Below are 23,110 nucleotides of genomic sequence, written 5' to 3'. Positions count from 1 at the left end.
TTAAATGTTCGCTTAACAAGAGCCACCAGCATGCAAAGTTAAAAATAGTAACTTTATGATTTTATATGATATAATATTTTGTAATATTAATACTTAATAATTAATCATGATTAAAATTTATTTTTATCAAAATTGAGATAGAAATCTTAGTTGCTCAATGCAAAGGAAAATTAGCATGTACGAAGTTTTATTAAACTATCACTACCATACAAAGATTAAAAATAGTACTTGTATAATATTATTATGTATATTATCTATAACACCTATAGGTGTTTTCTTAACATTAAAACTCACTTATTTAGGTTTAAGAAAAGAAATGGTTGTGTGAACTAAAAGATAAATTCTTTAAAAAGTTGAGTGTAATTTAAGTGCATAGAATCTGATGTTTTCGGAGTCAGAGCACAAATATTTCATCACCCTTTATTATTATTATTATTATTATTATTATTATTATTATTATTATTATTATTATTATTATTATTATTATTATTATTATTATTATTATTATTATTATTATTATTATTATTATTATTATTATTATTATTATTATTATTATTATTATTATTATTATTATGTTTTGAACAGATTTTCCCCCAAAAAATTTCTTGAATTTTTTGAATGATAAAATCCAAAAAGGAATATTGTAACAAATGTGAAGATTTTGATGTTGTTGGGGGGAAAAAGTTGTCATTCAGATTCAGAGCTGTTAGGCCCATGCAGCTGGAGTTTATCCCAGTTTCTATAGCATGAAACAGACAACAGCAAATGCTTTCTACCATTTGGATAGGACACTTGTCTGTCACAAAGTACTCTCCACCATATTTAACCAGTCCGGTTACCCAATCACTCAGTTTGGGTCATTACAGTCCGGTACTCCCCCAATCATTAAAATTAACAAACTTTTTTACTTTTCTCTTTACTTTTTTTAAAGCGCTAGAGTCTGGTGTCTCGGAGTTATAGCGCTATATAAGTTTTCAGCATTATTATTTATTATTATTACTTTTCTCTTTACTTCAGACTTGTGTAATGCTATGGACTGGGACAGTCTTGATGACAGTGGTGGAATGTCAGAAGATCCAAAGGAAGGCAATGATAGTGGTGAGGGAGAGAGCTCGCCCAATTCCTCTCTGAGGTCTGTCCAGTGGCTGAAGGGATTCTCCATTGGAGACAGCGTCAAACCACTGCTTAGTTCTCCTCCTACTCCTGGTTGTAAAGGTAAGCATGATTCACTTCCATTCAGTCTCAACTCTTCCCTTCACTCCCTGTTGTAATGGTAAGCGTTGTTCACAACAATTCAACAGCAACTTCTCTCACTCCCAGCTGTAATGGTAAGCGTAGTTCACTACAATTCACCATCAACTCCTCTCACTCCCAGTTGTAAAGGTAAGTGTAGTTCTTCTCAATCTCAACTCCTCCTTTCACTCCCAGTTATATTAAGGATAGCGGAGTTCACTTCAATTCAATATCAACCCCTGCTCTTAGTTTTAAGCGTAAGTCACTTCCTACTTGTTCTTGATCTTATAAAATCAGACAATTCCGCCATCTTCCATTTTTCAGATACAATAAATAGTACAATTTGATATAAAACTCACAAACACTATCAAGCAGTTTTCAGTTTACCAGTATTAGGTACTTTGGTAACAAATTCAAATTGGATTGAGCTCAATGAAACCTATATCATTATTAAGTGCTTTTCAACACGAATCTAATGGTACCAATATTGTGAAAATCAGTTAAGCAGAAGAAAAGTTATGTTAGTTTAAAGACTGAAAAAATGGTCTTCTATTTGCCTTTGTTATTTACTGACTGACTTTGTGACCTGAAACTGTTGCGTTTCTGGGAATAACCACCATTTGGATTTCAAAACTGGCTTATAATGGCCGTTAAGATTTGAGTAAGGATTTTGCTGGAACGAATTCTTGGAGGCGGTACACAGCTTTGCCCTGAATTTAATTTTATTAAAATGTTAAGATGTTAAATCATGTGCCACCACTGAAATTTTGATTTACAAATTTCTAATTTTTTAATTATGCAAAGCTAAATTATACCCTATTTTATCCACAATCAAAAGATATACTAAATTGGCCTTGATTTAAAAATAAACAACATCAGTCTCTTGAAGAAAATAAGACATAAATCATTAAAATCCATCCATAAACAAAAAATATATGGAACGTTTTCTGAGATCCATCACTCAAAAGTTTAAAAAATTCGGGTCACAGCCACGAGGTCATTTATCAGCTCACTGCTGGAGTGCCAAATGAATGTTTACCAAAGACCAAAGTATCTACCAGTATTATTTTTCTTATGATTTGATATTTAACCTTATTTTATTTTTTTCTGAACAGATCAAAATCAGCAGTCTAAAGTGTCAGACTCGAATAAAACTAATGGTGTTGGCAGTTCTACATCGACTGCCACGACAACAAGAGGTTTGATTTCGAATGTCCCTTGCTTCTCATCCCCTTCCCTCACCCCTCTCCCTGTCATCATGGCACCGAGAGTCCCCACCTATCTCCAGACATGTAGTCGCATTGCTGCATCAACATCTATATCAGCGGCAGCATCCTCCTCCTCAACATCAGCATCATCATCGTCATTGTTGCTGTCCTCTTCGTTGCCATCATCTTCGACAGCATCATCATCTCTGACATCAATTCAAGGAGCGTTAACTCTGAATACAAGCCAAGATGCTAACACTAACATCAACGGTAATAACAGTAAGAAGAATGGTCAGCGAAAGGCATTGGAAGAGCTTAAGATGAACAAACCAGAAAAGAATATTGGCAGATCTAAGGTGAGTTTCAAAAAAAAAAAAATCCATTTATTTCTAAAGATCTTAGTCTTAGGGTTTATGTCATTCAACTTTTTGGAGCTTTAGGCATGAGTGAAAGTTCAACGACACCAGAAATTCTGTTTTTTTTTAGTTATTATAATAATCGCCTACGGGCGTTTTGACTTTTGCCGGCTTTATCGTTATTGCAGTACCAGAACGTTAACTCTTAATACTAGGAATTTTAAATTGTCTTTCAAAGGTGACAATTATATGCATAGGTCAATTTTCTGTCTTACATTTGATCTGTTCACATGGGATACATCAACTGATGCGTCACATTTTGTACTACATTCGTCTTTTAAGCTTGTCATGAAACGCTGGTTTTCACTAAAATCTTTCACACCATTTTTTGAAGATTTGCATTGAATTATGCCATATAAGTTTATTTTATACTTCAAATGGTTTCAAATCTCATTTAAGCTTCTAATTCTTGTTAAGTAGAACTTGGTACGAGGTCAGTGAAGAGACCACATTTAAAAAAAAGAAATAGAAAATAAATATTATAAACATGCTAAGCGAAAAGCCCATGGTCAGAAATGGAGGAAAATACATTTTAAAATATTGTTTACAATATGATTGCCATGGTAATGACCGCCATCTTGGATTTTTGTTTACAAATTAGCATTTTTTTTTTTCAGGTCTAAATATTAAGTATTTTGCGACATTTATTTCTTTTTTAATACAAAGATATATCCTTCCTACAAAAATCGAGTGATTTGACATTCCCTCCCATAGATCAAGAAGAAATTGATGATTATCTATCTTTTCTTTCAGTATACGGGCAAAATCTTCAGTCGTCCTGGATACTCTTACATGGACTTGATCAAGATGGCCATGCAGACATCTGAGGAAGGGGAGATGACTCTCAAACAGATTGTTACTTGGATTGAGGATCATTTTCCTTTTTTCAAGCATGAAGCCAAAGACAGTTGGAAGGTACTTATATGTTGCACTGATTTCTCCTGTTTTGACTTTGAGATTCTCATAGAATTCTCAAGTTCTCATTCTCCTACTCCTGACTGACTAAGTAACTGTGATCTTCGTAGAGGCAGAGGAGTCATGAGATTACTTTACAGTAGTAATGACCCTTCACCCAGATCTGTCCTCAGCTTTCTTCATTAGTGCTGGGCTATCCATTCTTTTACATTGTTAGTTTTGTATATATGTTTGTTTAATTTTATGTTGCATTGCTTTGGAGATTATGATTCTTAGAATAGATTGTGTCAAGTTCTAGGGCCATCCAATCACTTTGTTAGTAGAGTTAGCTGAGGTAGTAGAGTTAGCCTTAGGAGACTGAACTTACAAAACAATCAATCGGATATCGGGTGATTTTTTAAACTGAGATTTTTAAACCTTTGTTAAATATTCATTAGTTGTTTTCTCTTTCACTTTATAAATCAGTGCTTCCTCTTTTCCGCTTTTATGCGGATTTCCACATTTATAATGATCCGTGAAAAGTCTGCACTTGTCAAAAACCAAGAGAAATATCCGCGGAAAATTTCAAGAAAAAATTTTTTTATTGGAGTGCTTAACAAAAATCATAATTTTGATCCCAAAGTGGCTCCAAATGGCTCTAATTGCATGTCAATTTTTTAAATTTTCCGGGGGAGCATGTCCCCTGACCCCCCTTTGGCGGTCGCATTGCCCGCCTTCGGCGGGCTTCTCAAAAAATCCTCCTTTTTGACAATTTCTTGGAGGAAGCACTGATAAATAGAATATGAGAAAAATATACTACATGTACAACCATTTCTTCTTATTTGAACTAACAATTTTGTAAAAAGGCAGTGTGCGAGTTGGTTTCAGAATGTTTTTTTCCATTTGCCATTTACATCCCTGTAAAGAGCTTTGATACTGTTGTAAAATTGGATGAGCACTATATAGTCACAATGATCAAATACCAGGTGTGCCAGAAGAGAATCGTTGCAGCACCATGTCCCAACAGGGACCAAGAGAAATAAGTAAGTAAATGCTTACTTCCGAGATACTGCTTTTCCAGAAATTTTCTGAATTCAGGTTGCTCCCTGCATCTAAAAGGCAAAAGTAATAAGTATACAGTATATATTTCCAAGTTAGATCTCCAGTTTACCGAAATGCTCCTCTGTTGAGGTGGGTTAAAAGCTTATTCATTCTCACCACATCAATCTACAAACTCAAATATCTTAAAATTATTCATTTTCACACCACACTATCAAAGTCTGGAACGCTCCTCCCGAATCATGTGTGAACACAACAGATTTAGAAACATTCAAATGAAGATTATCTAAATTCTTCAGCCTAAACGTAAATACTAACAATGGCTGTCACACTCAACAACTCTCTCCGCCCTCAAATACAAATACTCAGAATTGAGTCGACTTCGAGTAACATTCAGATTCAGATACATTTTGATACCGTGTGTTTACTTTTCTCTATCTATTTACTACTGGATGCGAAAATCTTCAGGAAATTTCACAATGTTGATGTGGCATGTCTGTTGCGTACTTATTTATCTGCACCAGTGACCAGCTGAGCTCTCTCCCTTTGTTCTTGTGCCATAGTGGTAAAAGTCATTGTTCCATGTTATGACTGTACTGTGAGTCCAGCAAATAAGTCAGTATGAAATCACAAATATTTACCATATAGTTTTTCTGTCTCCTCAGAGTTCCATTCGTCACAATTTGTCCTTGCATAGCGATTTCATGAAGGCGGATGACAAGAAACACGGGTGCAAGTGGAAACTTTGTAATGATGTGGCACAACCTAATCTGCATGGTTAGTCCTTTACTTAGTCGTGTATAATTTCTTCTTCTTCTTCTTCTTCTTCTTCTTCTTCTTCTTCTTCTTCTTCTTCTTCTTCTTCTTCTTCTTCTTCTCCTTCTTTTGTTATGCTCTCATTCATTGATAACATAGTTAATTTCCTTATAGCACCTTAATCAAGAACACAATAAATTAGATGGAAGAATGTGCTATTGTTGTGAAGACATGATGAATTTCATTGTTTTGTTCCAAATTATTTTAGATATGAGAAGGTTTTAAAGAAATTGTATGCTTACTTCACTCTACAGTTCCTGCTCCACAAGAGATGACAAGTGCCCAGACAGCATTTTTGAAGAGGGTTAAGAAAAATGGTAGGTAGAGTGTTCCTAGTTGTATGTGTGGCTATTATGTAGTCAAGTGGTGTGACACTCACCATCAGATTGGAAGGTCCTGGGTTTGAGCCGAGATCAATCTTGGATGGTGTCAAGATTTTTTTTCCAACACCACTGTGTGATTGGGTAGCTTGGTCTGTTAGATCTGATGGAAAGTACTTGGTGATAGACTAAGATCTTATCAAAAGGGTAGCAAATAATTTCTATTGTCCCTTTCATGCTATAGAAACTGGTATAAACTGGCTCAGCGGGCCTAATGGCTCTGAAAGACTGCTCTTTTTTTTTTTTTTTAATTTCATGGAAAATGTTTAATTTGATTTTACTGTTCTTTTTTAATGTTGTTTATGTCCTGTTTCAATTAAGACGTTGGCTTAAAGGTTTACAGTTCCTAATATATCTTATTGGTTTAATGATTTGAAACACATTTTAGAATGAATGGTTGTTTGTTTTCTAGTGATGAGAATGATTGGTTGTTTGTTTTCTAGTGATGATGCAGTGGTGGTAGTGCTAGTCAGGCCTCGAAGTGGGCCGGGAAAAGCCGGGAACTTTATTTTGAAATTTCCCGACCGGGAAAAGCCGGGAAAATCGGTGAAAATTGTCTTGGGCCGGGAAAAAGCCGTGAGAAAAATTTAGGTGAACAACAACCCAACATGTATTCTTCCGCGTAATCATTAACCAACCTGCGAACGATCGGCTTAGAGCATGGCAGCAGCGTCCGGTCCGCATTCGTAGAGTACACAGACTATTACTATGTTTCCTGTGCATGACGTAATTATAGTACTCTGGTCGGCCATGGTCCTGTGTCATCTAAGCTAGAGTACTATAGTTACGTCATGGTTTAGAGCCATCGCTGAAACACTGGAAGACGGCAATGGGATAGTTGCGTCAGTTGTTGAATAAATTATCCAGGCACGGTTGATAAGTTAAAAAACCAAATTATGTTGTAGTTACATTTGAAAGAAACAAAGTATATCACTGATCTCGTCTCATTGAGATATAAAGAATGATATAAAAATCAAGAAAATCGGCCGATAAATAAAAAAGTTGCTAAAAAAATCGAAAATAAACAAAAGCAATTTTTAAAATCGAATTTATTCGTAAAACAGTTGGTTTTCAATCGATTTTTCTGAAACAAGGACCAATGTTCTTCTTTTTTCAAGCCGATTTCAACAATGTGACTTTCAAATTCCTCAGAATTATATTTTTTACTTTTAGATTTTAGCTTTTAGGCCTACTCAAAAAGGTGTTATATTCCTTGCTTGCCACTTGCACAACAATAGCGTAATACATCGACGGCGAGAAGCGTCTTTGTTTCGACCAGCCGGTTCGGTTAGATAGCCTGTGATTGGTCGAAGACTTAAAGACGCTTGATTCACTCAGTCAACTCATCATTGTCGACAAGACAAGAGTGCTATCTATTTCGTTGTTTCCCCTGGACTTTCAGCTGTTTGTAGAAAGGTAAGTGTATAATATTTTACAAGTTTTTTAAAACTGTTAATTTGTAGTGTAGATTTCGGGTGTATTACTAATACTGGACTTTTGTCTTTAGAAATTGCGATGTCTGATATGGTTTTGCTTAGAGTGAAAACTTCACTATAAAAAAAAAAAAAGGTTTACCACATCCTTACCCCTTCTTGACCTAGTAGCCTACCACTTGCGCCAGCGCTCCTCATTATCATTAATGCCATTATGAAATCATAATAAGACGTTTAAACCCTAGGCTAGAGTTTGCGTGCACTCTACAAACTTGGTTCTATTTATAGATCTGATCACAATCACAGGCTGCAAGAAACACACGTCCCTCCCCTCATCTTAGTAGTGTGTGTGTGTGAGTGTGTTTGTTTTTTTTTGTGTGTTTTCTTTTTGTTTTTGACTTGGTCATGAATGCGATTGTTAGCTAAGCTAAGAAAGACGGTCGACGTCCTTGGGCTACTTTAATTAATTTTCGTGACTTGTTATTCAATTATTTGGAGATGGCAGATTAAGGTCGTTTACTCATTGTAATTTGTACTAAGTTTGTTTTGTCTGTCTCTAGATTAACTAGCTTTATTTCATTCATGTGCAATTCAATAAGTAGGCCACAAGTCTTTGGACGCTACTTTCTCTCTCATAGTAATATTCAAATGTCTTTTTCTCTCTATTGATTTCTCTTCTCTTTGTCTCTTTTCTCCCCATTTCTCTCTCTCTCTCTCTCTCTCTCTCTCTCTCTCTCTCTCTCTCTCTCTCTCTTCTTCTCTCTCTCTCTCCTCTCTCTCTCTCTCTCTCTCTCTCTCTCTCTCTCCTCTCTCTCTCTCTCTCTCTCTCTCTCTCTCTTTTTTAAAATATTTTTTTTGCATGTTGTAGGAGGCCTAGACTTTACAGGAATACGTCTAAGTATTAATAGCCAGAGTCAATATATTTCTTTCTCTCAGTCTCAGCCACTCTCTTTTTCTCTCACATATCTCTCTCTCTCTCTCTCTCTCTCTCTCTCTCTCTCTCTCTCTCTCTCTCTCTCTCTCTCTCTCTCTCTCTCTCTCTCTCTCTCTCTCTCTCTCTCTCTCTTTTTTTTTTTTTTTTTCCTTTTTTTTTCCCACGGATGGTGTAGGCTTAGATACTGGATGGCTTGTTATAGTAATATGTACTACGAGTCAATAATTTCCCCCTCTTTTCTGATTCTCTCTCTCTCTCTCTCTCTCTCTCTCTCTCTCTCTCTCTCTCTCTCTCTCTCTCTCTCTCTCTCTCTCTCTCTCTCTCTTTTTTTTTTTTTTTTTTTTCCTTTTTTTTTCCCACGGATGGTGTAGGCTTAGATACTGGATGGCTTGTTATAGTAATATGTACTACGAGTCAATAATTTCCCCCTCTTTTCTGATTCTCTCTCTCTCTCTCTCTATCTGTTTCTTAACATCTTTTGCATATACCTTTACTATTTACTCTTGTGTTTTGCGGACATAAGTTTTACTAGATATATGTTCATTGTATTTTGCAGATGACTGGTAGTACTTTTCAAGATGAATGGCTGCAAGATAAAGATTTTAAAATGTGGATTCAGCGAGGAAAAACAGAAAATTGGGCATACTGTTCCCTTTGCAGGAAAGAATTTCATCTTAAATCAATGGACAGGAGAGCAGTTACGTCACACCATGATGGGATAAAGCACAGTGCTAGAGTGAAGGCACTAACAGCACCTAACACCAATATTGGTGCATTTTTTCCCAAGAAACCATCTGGTACTACCTCTAGTACTAATGCGTCCACATCTTCTTCAGAAACACCTGCCTCATCATCAGCGTCTTCTATTTCCTCAGCAGCACCTTCAACCTCTGGTCAGGCTACACTGGACAACTTTGTTTCCAAAGAAGATCTACTAGAGAGTGAGATACTATGGACTCTCCACACCATTGACAAACACCACAGTTTTGCGTCTAACACAGGAATAAATAAGGTGTTTCAACGTGTTTTTAAGGACAGTACAATTGCCAAGAATTTTAGCCTTTCTGACCGCAAAACATCATATCTGACATCTTTTGGACTGGCACCTTACTTCAGCTCCCTGTTGTCAAAGCAGCTAGCAAAGGAGCCATTTGTTCTGCTCTTTGATGAGAGTATGAACAAATCTTATCAAAACAAACAAATGGACTTTTATGTTCGTCTGTGGGACTGTGAGTATGTGAAGACTAAATTCTTTACATCAAAATTTCTTGGTCACGCTACAGCTGCTGACATGCAAACTGCATATGAAGAGGCAACATATCACTGAATGCTGCAAACATGATTCAGCTATCAATGGATGGCCCAAATGTAAACTGGAGTTTCTATGACAAAGTCAACACCAAACTTTCAACTGATCATGATCTTCAACTGTTAAATGTTGGGAGTTGTGGTCTGCATAAGGTTCACGGGGCATGCAAGGCAGCAATGGATGCATCAGACTGGAGTTTGGACAGATTCTTGAAATGTCTCCACAGACTTTTTTCAGACACTCCTGCTAGGAGAGAAGACTATGTTAAATGCACAGGGAGCAGCATTTTCCCACTGAATTTTTGCAAGCACAGGTGGCTTGAAAATGCCAAAGTGGCTCAACGAGCTATTGATATTATGGACCATATTTCCACCTACGTTGAGCAATGCATTAAAGGCAGGTTCACCAAGCCTTGTACCGAATCGTTCAGTGTTGTACAAGACGGACTCAAGGATGTGTTCTTGCCTGCAAAACTGGCATTCTTTGTCTCACTCAACAAGCAGGTTGAACCATTCCTCACCAAGTACCAGACCGACAAACCAATGATGCCATTCTTGCACAGAGATCTGCACAGCATTTCTTTTCAACTTCTTGGAAGATTTATTAAGCAAGAGAAGCTTGACATCTTGAAATCTTCAAAAGATATACTTGGATTCAAAGTTGACAACGCTGCGAATCATAAAACAGCACACAATGTTGATGTTGGTTTTGTGGCAGAGAACCTACTGAAAAGGTTGAAGAGGGAAAAAAAGGCTTCTGATTTGCAGATAATGCAGTTTAGAGATGATGCAAAGAAAATACTGGTTGCTTTCATGACAAAATTCCACCTAAAATCCCCTCTTCATTACAGCCTGGTGAAGGACATGTCTTTTTTAGACCCAGCTTACATTTTAGAAAGCAAGAGTGAGGCTAAGGCCAAACTAAACAGAATTTTGATTGGGCTGGTTTCCAAAAGACAGTTTAAAGGAGAGGAATGTGACGAAGTCCTCCAAAATTTTTCAGACTTTGTGGATAAAGTGACTACAAGTGGAGCTCTGTCCTCCTTTCCATGGACAGAGATCGGTTAGATGTGTTTTTTTTATACACACCTTGGGTGTAATAATGAGTTTGGTAGACTGTGGAAAGTGATTAAAACACTCCTTCTCCTCTCACATGGACAGGCTACAGTGGAGCGAGGATTTTCTGTCAACAAGGAGATAGAAGATCCAAATTTGGCTGAAAGAACCCTTGTTGCCAGACGCCTCGTTGTTGACTCTATTCGTCAGGCAGGAGGTCTTGACAATATACATGTCACCCCGGCCATGTTGGTATCTGCTAGTAGTGCGCACAAGCAATACCAGATATACCTAGACGAACAGCGCAAGAAAGAAAAAGAGAAGACAAGAGGAGTGAAGAGAGTGAATTTGGTAGAGGAGATAGATGGGCTGAAATCTAAAAAAGCTGCACTAGAAACAGATATTAAAGCCCTTTCAGCCAGTGCTGATGAGTATGCCAAGCAGGCTGAAGAGCAAAGGAAAATATCTTTCATTACTCATTCAAATAGTCTTAGAAAAACAATGAGAGAAAAGGAGGCAGAGAAGGAAAAGGTGGAGAAGCAGCTTGATGAAAAGCTGCTTGAAATGAAGCAGTGTTAACATTGTAAATGAAAATGTGATGTAAATAGTGTAATTATAGTCTGTATAGAGGATTTTTATTTTTCAATTTACATTTTTGTGTATACTTTGCTGATTTCTATTTTTGGATTCTGGACAATGGACAATGGATTACAAACTTTCTTTTAATCTTAAATTGATATATACCAATTTGGACATTACTGCTCCTAGAGAGTTAAACAGATATTCAACATAAACAACACTGTGAGTACTTTTACACATTTTATTATTCAATAAGCCATTTCTTTTAGAATTTGAAAGCTTTGTCGATTCAAGGTATTAGTATTTCTTTTATTTATAATAGGGTTTCCCACATATACCAGTATGTCCCTCATCGAACACACTACTGTACTGGTAGTGGTAACTGGTCTAGAATTGATGAATATGCTTGAAAATTACTACCTTAAAATTTTCCCTAGAGCCTGGAAAAAACCGGGAAAAAGCAGGGAAAAATATTTTCCTGAATCACTTCTAGGCCTGGCTAGTGGTAATGGTAGAAGCAGTAGTAATAGTAGTAGAAAAGTATCTGCAGCAGTAACACATCTCCACCTGGAATCTGTCGACCTATTCATTGAACTCATCTCTTGTTTTCATGACCATTTTGTTGCAAGGCAACAATAAAAGATCTATTTTGATGAAGTTCAACTGGCAATTTAAAGAAATAAGGAGGGAGATATAAATCTTGCACTTAAAAAAAGAAGAAAAGAAAATACATATTTTTAAGTGATTAATGTTTTCATGAGTTTGTCGATGTAAGTTGATGAGGGAAAGAATCCATAGAATGTCATTGCTTTTCAAGAGCGGCGAAGGAAAGGAGCTGAAAGTCTGAGCAATCTTTATTTTGTATAGGCTTGAGTGGTCATTTTGTCTCTATCAAGCATTCTTATTAACGCATCTTTGTCAGTTTGTCTCTATCAAGCATTCTTATTAACGCATCTTTTTATATATATTTTTTTTTTTTCATTTGTCTCCAGCTCCCCAGCCCATCCTACCCAAAGTGAATGCATATGCCTTAGTACCCATTCACAATCTGACAAACTCTATTACTGATGGCTCTCAACCTCAGCAGGATCAACAACTCCTCCCACAACCACTTCCCCGCAAGCCCGTCCATATCCTGCCAAAGCAAAGGGAGGAAACTTTTGTTCACTCTGTTAATCTCAATCAGGAAGGACAAGATACTGAAAGATCAAATTTTGATCAACAGTTTCATACTCAACTTGTATCTCAAATATCACATCAACCAGATCAGTATCATGTTATTCAGCAACTCCTGCACCAAGGACCACAGCATCATGCAATGGCTGTTTCTTCTACGTTGTTTGAAGATCAATCCCTAATTGGGCCTTCTGATTATATAAGTAACACTCCCTCTGGAATTTATCAATCGTCAGACAGTAATTCGAGTCATACCCTCGGATTTTCATCTCTAAGAATGTTTGACCAGTCTGTACCTATGACATCTCAATACGTGGATAATAATGTCAACGATGGCTCAATCAGTAATGTTGGTATCGATGATGGTGTACAAGCCCCGAGTAATTTTCCATATACAATGGAACAAATGAATTCCACTGTGTTGTCAGAATGCTCTGTGCAAGCGATGCCATCATCACAAAAGAACAACCACCATCAAGATTTTCCTCTGGATGCAGTTTTTGAGGTCAGGCAGGAAAAGGGAGGGAAGCCTGGTGAGAAAAAGATTGTATTCGTCTTGCAAGACAGTGAGAATAACAAACGGCAGAAGAATCAGAAAATAGCTGAAGTGACAAAGCGCAATAGAATCGGTGTAGGCAATTGTCATGGTATTAATAATGATAGTTATAGAAGTAGAAAATTTAAAAAGAATTTGAGTGAGGTCTTTGTCAAGCAGGATTCAGCACAAGCTAAGTCACTGACTGACATGAATTCATTTAACTTTGGTGGCAGCAAGAAAAAGTTTAAAGAAGGACAAAGAACCAATCGTCAATGCAGAGGTCCTGTGTTGAATCTCCAATCCGTGTTACAGAACAGTGCTGAAGACAAGAAAGCCTCTGATACAATAGGCCTTCTGTTGCAAGAAGAGGACGAAGGCAAAAGACTGGGTTGTGAGGATGGTGGGCAGTCATCAAATGGTTTTACTCGTATCAGGTCATTTTCTGAGAGAGAATCATCACACCTCAACTCCCACATGCAACGAGCACTTCAGGAGCAGACAGCAAATATTATGTCTCACGCTGGCCTCGTCAAGGATGGATCTCGTACTTTGGATAAAGATGGAAATGTTGAAAGACTTCACTTTCAGCAACAAATTTTGCCCAAGGCTGGATCCAGATTGTTGCCATTCCCACTGGATAAGAAAGAGGGTCTGAGCTTTAGAGACATTAGAGACAGGATGAGTTTGGCTAAGAATAAAAACATCATGTGCTGTGATGATAACGGGGCTGTTGATCCATTACAAACTCCGTCTTCAAAGAAAGCTGGGAGTTTCCAGGATAATGTTTGCGGTTTATCACCTTTACGTTCTTCAACAAAATCTGCAAGCCAGTTGGTGTTTCGACATATGTCATCCGGTGAACATGGTCCAATGTCATTGGCATCTTCGGATTCTTCTCATTCACATTCTTCATCATCAAACGTGCATCCCTCTGGAAATATGTCAAAGTCTACTGGATCTTCATCTCGAAGAGTTGGAAATATTTTGCGCTCAAAATCTCGAAGGAAGCAAGTACATGTCCCTTTAACAGTTGAAATTTCACCAGTTAGAGCTAAATCTCATGCAATTCCACAAGATGAAGATTCGTCTGTGTTTATTGTTGATGATGAAAATGCTCAATTCATAAATATATCAGATGAAAGCAGTCATCAGGGGAATTATGATTATAGCATTGTAGCAGCAACATCAGAGCAGCAGCCTGTGTCTGCATTATCTACCGAGATAAGGCAGCCATCTTTGAAAATTTTACAAGAAAAGCCATTGGAGCAATACCAGCACGCCACCTTCACATCTGTGAAAGAAAAACCCTTGAAGGATATTTACATTGATGTGGCAGATGATATTTCATTGTCCGATTTCCAGATAAATTCAGGTGATGTCAACAAAGTTATAGAAAGCATATTCACATGTTCTAGCTCCCCTATAAAGGAAGAAATGACAGACGTGAGTAGTTTTTCCTCATCTGATGTGGCAACAAATGACAGATCGAATCATAGAGACCCCTTGTTTTCATCCGAATTGGACACTCCACCCGGTGTGCTCCACTTTTTGTCTACTTTTCCTAATGATACAGAATTGCCATCTCAAAATTTGTCAGATGATAATTACCACAAAGCTGTCACCAGTATGGACAATCGAATCTCAATAACTCCTACAAGTGATAACCATCTTCATCAAACTAACAATATCCCGCCTCCATTCTTATCCCCAACCAATCATTTTCTGCTAACCCCGTCTCCGCCATCCCGATATTCCCAGAAACGTTCTGTTCCCAGCAAGACTGCAACATCCACAGGAAAGAAGATTTCTCCCGATGGTGATGACGAAAGTCAGGGCTTTGTTTTACCAAAGCTCTCACCAATACCCATCTCTCGGGAGATTGGAGACAACACGAGTCACGTGAATGGCAGTAATTTTCTTCTACCTTGGAGCACCAGCATGTCTTCCATGGATACCCCGCCCTGTGGAACAATACTGGGAACATCCTCCACATCAGCAGCAACAACAGCTGAATCAACGACATCAGTTTCCAAATCACCTCGTTGCCAATCATCTAACATCCTTGTTGCTTTTGTAGAGAAACACTTAAAAGAAAACAATAATAGCAATGAGGATAGATCAACTCTGATGCCCCTAGATATTATAAAGCGAGAACAAGAACAAAACCAAGAGGATCAGGACACACTTGCTCCTCTTGGTAATGTTTTAAAATATGAAATCACTGAAGATGAGCCTCCCTCAATTCTTAAAAGCTACTACCCATCATCTTCATCATCATCAACAGCCTCATCGGCTACAACATCATCATTATCAACACTGTCATCATCAGATCTGACTTTGTGCTCCTTGATAACCCCACCTTGTGGTGGCATGACAGGCACTTCTAGCATCAGTAATGGAAGTATTGGTAGTGGAGGTGCCACAATAGCACCGTTATTTGTATCAGTTGCAGGGACATCCAATAACCCTCTCTTCCTTTCTCCATCATCATCATCATCATCATCAGCCAACAACAACAACAACAGCAGTCAGCAGCTTCAACAAACCCCTGAGATCCTTTCGTCCTTCACCCCAGAGAGCTTGTCAAGCATCCTTGACCCCAGCTTAATGGAAAACCTTGACGTTTTCATCAACAGCCTACCCGGTCTATCTCCAGGGTTCCCCAACATTCAACTCTCTCCACACTCTTGATGGTTGGGTTGGATTGATAGGAAACCAATACAGGCGCTGGAAACAATTTAACTCAACTGTCGTACACATCACTGGTTCATTTTTAAGGGCATTATTATGATGCACATACCGTTGGGATGACTATGATGACTCAGAAAATTGGGTGGGGTCTTTTGAAATTTTGTCTCCTTGCCTTACTTTTTTTTTGGGTGCTTTTAATTGTAAATCCATAATTTTTATGACTATCCCATTTCTTCCTTGGGTTTTACTTACTGATATGACCTCAATGAACGTGTCACACATGCCGTAAAACCTTTAAATAACATATTTCAAAAATAACTCTGGATATGTTTTGTAGGCAGTGGTACATCACAGTTGCTTCGATTTAGCAAATTTATCAAAATGTTGTAGATTTGAAAAGAAATTGAGCAAGATTTTTTTTGACTATCTTATATTTTTCACTGGTGCTGAAATGACCTAATCGCAAGAGCTGGAAAACCCTTTGAAAAAAAAAAAAAGACGCAAATGAGGTCTGATATGTGTAAGTATGAGGTCAAACCTGGTTCTGGCACTGACTGAAACTCACTAAACCTATAAATCCTCAGTCAATTGACTGATATCAGCCGGTTTGTCAATTTTTTTTTTTTGAAAAGGGAAAGAATGAAAGCCAAAAAAAAAAATAAAAGGCATGACTGTAGTTGGATGAATGAATCTAATTTGTGGTTTATAACAATAAGTATGGAATGTTTCACAGCACTACGCATAGCACATGGGTTATATTGATAGACAACTTTTAGTGACTATATTACCATGGGTAAGCAAACTCTTTTAAACGTTTGGTGTCTGAACAGATCCCTGTGTTGCTATTTTCCACTCTGTCTTCATCAAATTATTTTTTTTTATTTTCCAAACCTGTCATTTTCACACAAAGGTGCCCAATTGGCTTAGCAATAAATTCCACTGTTTCGTCTTAGCTAATTGCGGCTACTTTGTAACTGGGGAAAGTAAACTCATGAAAAACTAAAATGCGAAAGGAAACATAGTTGTTTCTCGTTACTATACTTGATCGCCTCATGTGTAAACAAACTGGTTGACTGGGTGGGGTTCCTGACCTCCCATAGTGGGCAGGGAGGTCACTTACTGTGTCTTCTATACCCCTATTATCTGTTTTCCAATTTGTTGTTTGTCTTTGTCTTGGAATGAGATTACTTTGTTTTGTCCTGGCCCTGACCTGATACCCTGTCTGTATTGTTATTGTTAGTTAGTTTTGTGGAGATGATATATTTTTTCCTTGTAAATCATCTCTCTGTTATGCATTATGGTTTGTTTACAAATTATGCATTATCATTTGTAAACATTTGAGTGTATTCCTCTTAGTGGGGACATGTGCTCTTGGAATCTACATCTGTTCCCTATTTGAACCAACTCCCCTTTGTCTTCCTTTTTCTTGGGTGCTTTAATTGTAATTCTAGAACTTTCTACTATTCCATTTTCTTCCTTTTACTGGTGCTGATATGACCTTAATGTGTTGTAAGCGCTGTAAAACCCTTTAAAACAAACAAAAACATAACCTCGATACATTCGTTTAATGTTCTCACAATGTATGCGGTGTTGATCACAGTTCAGACTTGTCGAGCATTAGTAAGGTTGAATGTGAGGAATAAACCCAATCAGTCCCGACTAGAAGTATGATTATTTTAACTTTAGATTTAAATGGCCATCGGTAATATATTCTTTTAGGAGTGCTTTTATTTATTTATATATATATATATATATATAGAATCGTGTTTGATACAAATATGGTACGAAAAGTGCTCGACATGTAGTAATGGAGCGAATTATTATTTTTTAAAATATTTACCACAATGTTTGAGACAGTCTACATTCTGTATGTAGACTGTCTCAAACATTGTGGTAAATATTTTTAAAAAATGATATATATATATATATATATATATATATATATATATATATATATATATATATATATATATATATATATATATATATATATATATATATATATATATATATAATATATATATATACATACAGACACATACACTTAATTGTGACAGTTTCTTGTTTTGAAATTATTACCTTATGGAAACTGTTTCAAGCATTGTTTTGTTTTTTTAAGTCATCTTTACTTTTATGAATGACTTGCTCATCTGGCATTTTTTCTACTTCTACACAAAAGCACCTATAGTGGTAATAAAATTTACCATTTTAATCACATGGTCATTTATCACTTTTCTCTCTGTCACTGTCCTCATTTATTTTAACATTCTTGTCTTTGGATTGTCAAAAAATATCAGTCAGTTTTTATGGAGCTCAATTACAGGTCTTTATTCAAGTAAAACTAGATCAAGGCGTTCATAGACGTTCATAAGCATTCTGACCGTATGTGTATTATTAGCCCAAAATGACTTTCTTTCCCTTTATTTCAGTGGTGTAGAGAACTATAAACAGTCGCAGCATTATTTTTCCATTTTACATACATGCTTGATGGAGTAATATTTTATATTGAAAATATCTGAGTGACAGATTAGGGAGCAGGCATTAGTGTAAGATTAGAATATAAACAATATGTATGAAGCAGTGCCTAAGGCATAAAGAAAAATACAAAAGAATTTCTCCATTCAATTTCACACGCTTTTTCAGATTAGTAGTATTTTATAAATGCCTTTAAACCCTCAAGTGAAATGAAATGTCATTTGACTCAACATAATAGGATTTAAAGTCATAGATGAACTCTCATGATAACAGTTTTGGTTCCAGTGAATATTTTCTTTTTTTAAACGATTTTTTAAAAAATCTAGTTTTGATTTCTTCAGTTGTCTTTATCCCTCCCTATGTTAAATGTCAAATCCTAATCTTCTCATTTGAGCTGCCTTTGCCAGTTTGGTGTTTAAATGTCAAAAGTGCCGTCATTGTTGTGTTTTTAAAACAAAACAAGTACTAAAAATTGATTTTGGAAAGCAAATTTGAAATTTATTTAGAAGAATTAGAACAAGCAAACAAAAAAAAGTAAGAAAGAAACTTTATTTTTTCTGATGATGTTGACTTGAAATGTATATTTCAGTATAACTTATTACTGGTTTGCATTTGTGCGTTTCATTCATTTGTGCAAGATGAAAATTGATAATATATAACAGTGCTGATGGTTTTCCGCGAATCCACAGAAATCTGTGATTTTGGAATCAGAGGAGGAATTTTGTATTCCTCCTTTTAGAAATTACATTTTCCTCAATTAATGTACTTTGAGTGAGAGAGTTGGTGTGTGTAGGAACTAACAGGTGCATTGTCCCACTCTTCAAGGAGCTAGAAAGAGCTCTAAAATGGGGAGTTAACGCAGTATAAAAGGAGCTTTAAGGCAATCATTTCAAATTTACCTCTTTTTTCATTTCATGTCACCATCAGTACTTACTAGTGTGAGTAGCTTTGTGTGTAGACTTTTCTTTTCTTGTATATCTAGTTCCCTAGCTGTTTTTAAAAACATTTGTTTTTGCTTTGAATAAGTTTATTGAGATTTTATGATGTGTTCATTCATTGAAATAAAGATGATATTGTTTATGTATGTAAATTAATTGGATTACTTGTTCCAGTACTTGAGACTGTGGGAAAAGGTTCAAGTTTGTAATGCTTGACAACAGATATCTGTAGACAGCAAGCTTATTTATTTTTTAACTCTAAGAATCTATAGAAGTAGAAAGAAGCGATCTAAATGTCCTTGCATTATTTAATGATACGTAGTGAAGAATAATCCAAGTGCTATGATACTAGCAACAAAATAATCAACGATGTATAAAAATGAATAAAATAAAAGCTTGTTAAAAAAAAAAAAAATACCATACATGTGTTTCAGTCAGGCTCAGCTGAAGAAGGATTGTGTAACCAGACTGTTTCATGTTTGGTCTTTTGTACTTTTTGAAGCTGTTACATCCATTTTTGTACATTTCTTTTCACAGCCCACAGCTGTTAGCAGCTTAAGCTTAGTTTTCACAAAAACTAGTAACAGTGCCACAACGGTTTATTCCATATTCCAGATGTGTTCAGTTTTGGTGCCAGATCCTAAATTTTTAAACAGTGCTGATGGTTTTCCTCGGATCCACTGAAATCCGGGATTTTGGAGTCAGAGGAGGAATTTCCCCCAATCAAATGTACTGGCAGTGAGAGTGAAAGACTTGTTGTATGTAGGAACATATAGGTTCAATTTCCCACTCTCCACAAGTAAGCTATAATTTCAGTTGCTGTAAAAGTAAAAGTAAGGGTAAGTGCGGTGAAAATGGGGTTCAAAGGCAATCTTTCAAAAAATGTTCCTCCTTTTTCACTTTTTGTCACCATCAGCATTGTTTAAATTAATTTTTTAATTTTTTCAACCAGGGGTTGTGATGAAACTGTATATTAATACTGGTATCTTTTGGTGTGGAACGTTACTAACCCCCACCTTCTGCCACAGCCTCAGTCGGACATTATGTTTTTAACTCCCATGGCAGCATGTTATACATTATATGTTTGGCAGCCTCAACTCCCGTTATATAAGTTGACAACCTACAACAAACGAATCTTTCATGTATATTTCTTATATACTGTATAATGTTTACTGTTGTACCGACATTCAATTGTCTTTTTTTAATTTGCTTCTTTCAACTGATAACTATAAATTTATTTTTTTTTAATTCTCCAATGAATCTTTCATGTACAGCTGTTTTTTTTTTTGTTGATGTTTTTATTTTTTTATTTTGTACCAATAACTGGGGTAAATTTTCCTTAAGGAGAAAGTTAGCCTACTTGATTTTGGACCAATAAGAGTGTATTGAGCTTTTTCAGCAGTAATTTCCTTTGATAAAAAGTCATGTCTTTTTACCAGGAAAATAACAGCAGCAAAGCTGAGGTGACTCGAAATTCACAGTGGCAAAGTTTCCCTGTTCTGCGTTACAGTGACAAGATGCATTCATTTTTTTTTTTTCTTTTTGTCAAGTAATTTTCAAATTTAAAAAGTTTTTAGCGGGACCTTTAGACCTCACATGTGGTTAAAAGGGTGTTTTATATCCCCCTATCTATGTTATCCTTTTCAAGGTCTTTGTCTTGGAACGTGATTACCCGGTTTTCTACTGGCTAGAGTCATTGGCTGAGAGGGGAATAAATAGCTGTGTGGTATTAGTATTAGTTTTGGGAGATCATTTTTTTTTCCTTTAAGTCATCTCTCTTCTTACTCTTAAGTACTGATAGTACTTAATTGTAAAAGTAAAACATTTGAGTGTGTTCCTTTTGGTTTGGTCCTTTTGTTTATTTTATGATTCCATTTTCTTCCTTTCTATTGTGTCGCAAGCAGGCACTGTAAAAACGAACATGTTCCCTAGTTGACTATCCAATCTTCCATTGTTACTGATGCGGAAACAGCCTAATTGCGTTGCCAATGAGATGTAACCCCCAAAAAACAAACAATTTCTTTCTTATTTGACTATCCCATCTTCCTTGCCACTGGCACTGGAATTACCAATGTAATCGTGTTGCCATCGCCCAAAAGCCTAACAAACAAACAAGTTTAAGGTCAACTTAATTCCATTGAGCGAGGAGGTGACTGACTTTCGAAACTTGCTCAGTTGCATTTTCATCATCAGAGGTCTGTTATATCTGGTCGGAAGTACTCTGTAATTGAATGGCATCCTATCCAAAGGGTAGCAAGAAATTGCTATTGTCTGTTTCATGTAATAGAAACCGGATGGGATAAACTCCTTGCTCCATGGGCCTATTGGCTCTGAAGGACAACTACCTGTGCATCAGGTCCACCTGGACATAATACCATTTTGGGATGATCAGTCACGGAGTCACAGTTGATAAATAATATTTGATACACTAGATGATATGATTTTTGTTCGATATCAAGTTTGTATGTGAAGCAGTTTGTGTTGAATATCATTGTTGTTATTAATTTTATACCACAGAATGTTCCCGACCTGCATTGATAATAATCCAATGGAACTTTCAGTTTGAATTTCTATGTTATATTCGATGTATGTGAAATAGTAATATGAATCAATGCTGAGGGTTTTCCTTGGATCCTTGTAAAACTACGATTCGACTTCCCTTGGTGAGCAAGAGGTCAATTGTTGTATCTTCTATCCCCTATATCTGTTTTCCAAATTGCTTTTTGTCTTTCTGGGTGGGGTTCCTGACCTCCCATAGTAGGCAGGCGGGTACATACTGAGTCTTCTATCTTATATCTGTTATCCAACATGCTTTCTGTCTTTATCTTGGAATGAGATTCCTTAGTTTTGTCCTGGCCCTTGCTGGAGTCCTAGCTGGGAGGGAAACAGTCAATAGTTATTGTTTTGGGAGATGATATTTTTTTTCCTTGTAAATCATCCCTCTTATGTACTATTATATTTGTTATTTTGAATGTATTATGTAAGCATTTGAATGTATTCCTCTAAGTGGGATCTGTGCTTGTGTCTGGATGAGACTTTTAGGTTATCTCAAACTATGCACAATGATAGTTTACTCTTGGAATCTACACCTGTTCCCAATTTGTTCCATTCCCCTTTGTCTTACTTTTTTTCTTTTTTTTTTTTTCTTTTTTTTTTTCTGTTGTGGTTGAATTGTCATCCTAAAATTTTTTGACTTTCCTATTTTCTTCCTTTTTATTGGCGCAGATTTGACCTAAATGTGTCACAAGCGCCAGGAAACACTCAAACAAAAATTAACAAAAAAAAAAAAAAAAAAAAAAAAAAAACATACATCATGATAATATAATGTTGTTTGATAGCAAGTTTGTATATGAAGCAGTTTGTGTTGAATATTATTATTACTATTGTTATTAGTATTATTCCTGGGTGGGGATCCTGACCTCCCATAGCGGGCAGGGAGGTACACACTGTCTTCTATCCCCTTATATCTGTTTTCCAACATGCTTTCTGTCTTTGTCTTGGAATGAGATTACTTAGTTTTTTTCCTGGCCTTGGTCGGAGTCCTGGCTGGGAGGGAAACAGTCAAATGCATAGTTATTGTTTTGGGAGATGATATTTTTTTCCTTGTAAATCATCTCTCTGTTATGTATTAGTATATTTGTTATTTTTTAATGTATAATGTAAGCATTTGAGTGTGTTCCTCTTTGTTGGATTTTGTTCTTGTGTCCGGATGAGGCTTATAGGTGATCTCAAACTAAGTACATTGGTGATATGCTCTTGGAATCTACATCTAATCCCTATTAGTTCCTTGTTCCCCTATGTCTTACTTTCTCTTGGATGCTTCAATTGTAATTCTAGAACTTTTTACTATCCCATTTTCTTCCTTTTTACTGGCGCTGATATAACCTAGATGTGTTGCAAGCGCCGTAAAACCCTTAAAAACAAACAAAAACAAACTAGAACTTTTTACTATCCCGTTTTCCTTTTTACTGGCGCT

General features: G+C 36.3%; 1 protein-coding gene across 1 annotated transcript in view; it reads left to right on the top strand.

The window, feature by feature from the left end:
- Window positions 1-16,385, top strand: part of LOC144978381 (uncharacterized) — a 28,645-nt gene extending 12,260 nt beyond the window's left edge. Inside the window, exons 3-8 of the mRNA XM_078924337.1 lie at window positions 1,018-1,215; window positions 2,349-2,797; window positions 3,611-3,772; window positions 5,476-5,587; window positions 5,881-5,943; window positions 12,309-16,385. Coding sequence (XP_078780463.1) covers window positions 1,018-1,215; window positions 2,349-2,797; window positions 3,611-3,772; window positions 5,476-5,587; window positions 5,881-5,943; window positions 12,309-15,721 — 4,397 coding nt within the window. The 3' untranslated portion in view covers window positions 15,722-16,385. The remainder of the gene's footprint in view (window positions 1-1,017; window positions 1,216-2,348; window positions 2,798-3,610; window positions 3,773-5,475; window positions 5,588-5,880; window positions 5,944-12,308) is intronic.
- The last annotated feature ends 6,725 nt before the right edge of the window (window positions 16,386-23,110 follow it).

Source organism: Berghia stephanieae, chromosome 8 (genome assembly GCF_034508935.2).
Source record: "Berghia stephanieae isolate SIO BIC M18660-M18661 chromosome 8, UCSD_Bste_1.3, whole genome shotgun sequence".
Taxonomy (NCBI): Eukaryota; Metazoa; Mollusca; class Gastropoda; order Nudibranchia; family Aeolidiidae; genus Berghia; species Berghia stephanieae.
The sequence above is the reverse complement of the archived record's forward strand: the minus strand, read 5'-3'. Positions and strand labels throughout refer to the sequence as shown.